At 60.8% G+C, this 1,305-nt stretch overlaps 1 protein-coding gene across 1 annotated transcript in view; it reads right to left on the reverse strand.

Annotated features, from left to right (window-relative positions):
- Positions 1-16: 16 nt before the first annotated feature.
- The window catches only part of TUFT1 (tuftelin 1), a 12,925-nt gene continuing 11,636 nt past the window's right edge, over positions 17-1,305 (reverse strand). Inside the window, exons 7-8 of the mRNA XM_029958030.1 lie at positions 968-1,068; positions 17-159 (exon numbers count right to left, since the gene is read on the reverse strand). Of these exons, the coding sequence (XP_029813890.1) occupies positions 105-159; positions 968-1,068 (156 nt within the window). The 3' untranslated portion in view covers positions 17-104. The remainder of the gene's footprint in view (positions 160-967; positions 1,069-1,305) is intronic.

Below are 1,305 nucleotides of genomic sequence, written 5' to 3' on the forward strand. Positions count from 1 at the left end.
CGGCTCCGGGAGGGTCCCGAGGCCGGAGCACGAGAGCCAAGCGGGGAAATCCGGAGCCAGCCGTGCCAAGGGGAAGAGTCCAAGCTCGGCCCGGCCCTGGGGAATCAGGTCTCCACCACCCGGATCAGAGGCAGCGGTTTGGGGCCTGTCAGCCTCTTGCTGCGGGGGGAAAAGGGGGGTTTTCAGCTGGATGAAGGAAAAAAACGTGGGAAAAGGGTCTTGGGGGGGCGTGGGGGGTCCCCCCTTAGAAAGGGGTTTCGGCTGCCCTGGGCTGTGCTGAGGGAGGGGTGAGGGAATGGAGACGTGGGAAAAAACGGGGTGTGCTTCCCAAGGGTGTCCTCAGATCCATTGGAGCATCCCCAATTTGTGGAGAGCATCCCTGCTTCCCAAGAGCATCCCCAAATCCAGAGAAGCCTCCCTGCTATCCAAGAGCATCCCCAAATCCATTAGAGCCTCCCTGCTATCCAAGAGCATCCCCAGATCCAGAGGAGCATCCCTGCTTCCCAAGAGCATCCCCAAATCCAGAGGACCATCCCTGCTTCCCAAGAGCATCCCCAGATTCATTAGAGCATCCCTCCTATCCAAGAGCATCCCAAAATCCAAAGAAGCCTCCCTGCTATCCAAGAGCACCCCCAGATTCATTAGAGCATCCCTCCTATCCAAGAGCATTCCTTGATCCATTAGAGCATCCCTGCTACCCAAGAGCATCCCCAGATCCAGAGGAGCCTCCCTGCTATCCAAGAGCACCCTCAGATCCAGAGGACCATCCCCGCTATCCCAGATCCATTGGAGCATCCCCAATTCATGGAGAGCATCCCTGCTACCCAAGAGCATCCCCAAATCCAGAGGACCATCCCTGCTTCCCAAGAGCACGCCCCAAGCCCAGAAGAGCATCCCCAAATCCCAGCCAGGCCATGGACCCGCGGGGCAGCCCCTTCCCGGCCGGAATTCCGCGTCCCCCCCGTACCTGCTGACGTATTCCGACTTGGAGCGGGCCCTGGCGCTGTGCCCGCCCCGGCTGACCTGCTTCTCGATCAGGTGCTCGATCCGGTCGTGCATCTCCAGGTTCTGCAGGGGAAGGGGTAGGAACTGGGAGCAGGAGTTGGGAACAGGGAGGTTTTCCAGCCCCGGGGAGCGGGGAAGGGATTGTCCCTCCGTGCTGGGGACGGGTGGGGTCACACCTCCCATTCCAGGGGGGAATTTTGGGGGCACTTCAYGACAATGCTGAGGGGCTGGAGCGTGTCCAGAGGGTGGGAGCAGCAGGAGAAGGGGTTGGAGAGCTCCTGAGGGACCTGGGGGGGCTCA

This window comes from Manacus vitellinus, unplaced genomic scaffold (genome assembly GCF_001715985.3).
Source record: "Manacus vitellinus isolate BGI_N305 unplaced genomic scaffold, ASM171598v3 scaffold_138_pilon, whole genome shotgun sequence".
In the NCBI taxonomy this organism is placed as follows: domain Eukaryota; kingdom Metazoa; phylum Chordata; class Aves; order Passeriformes; family Pipridae; genus Manacus; species Manacus vitellinus.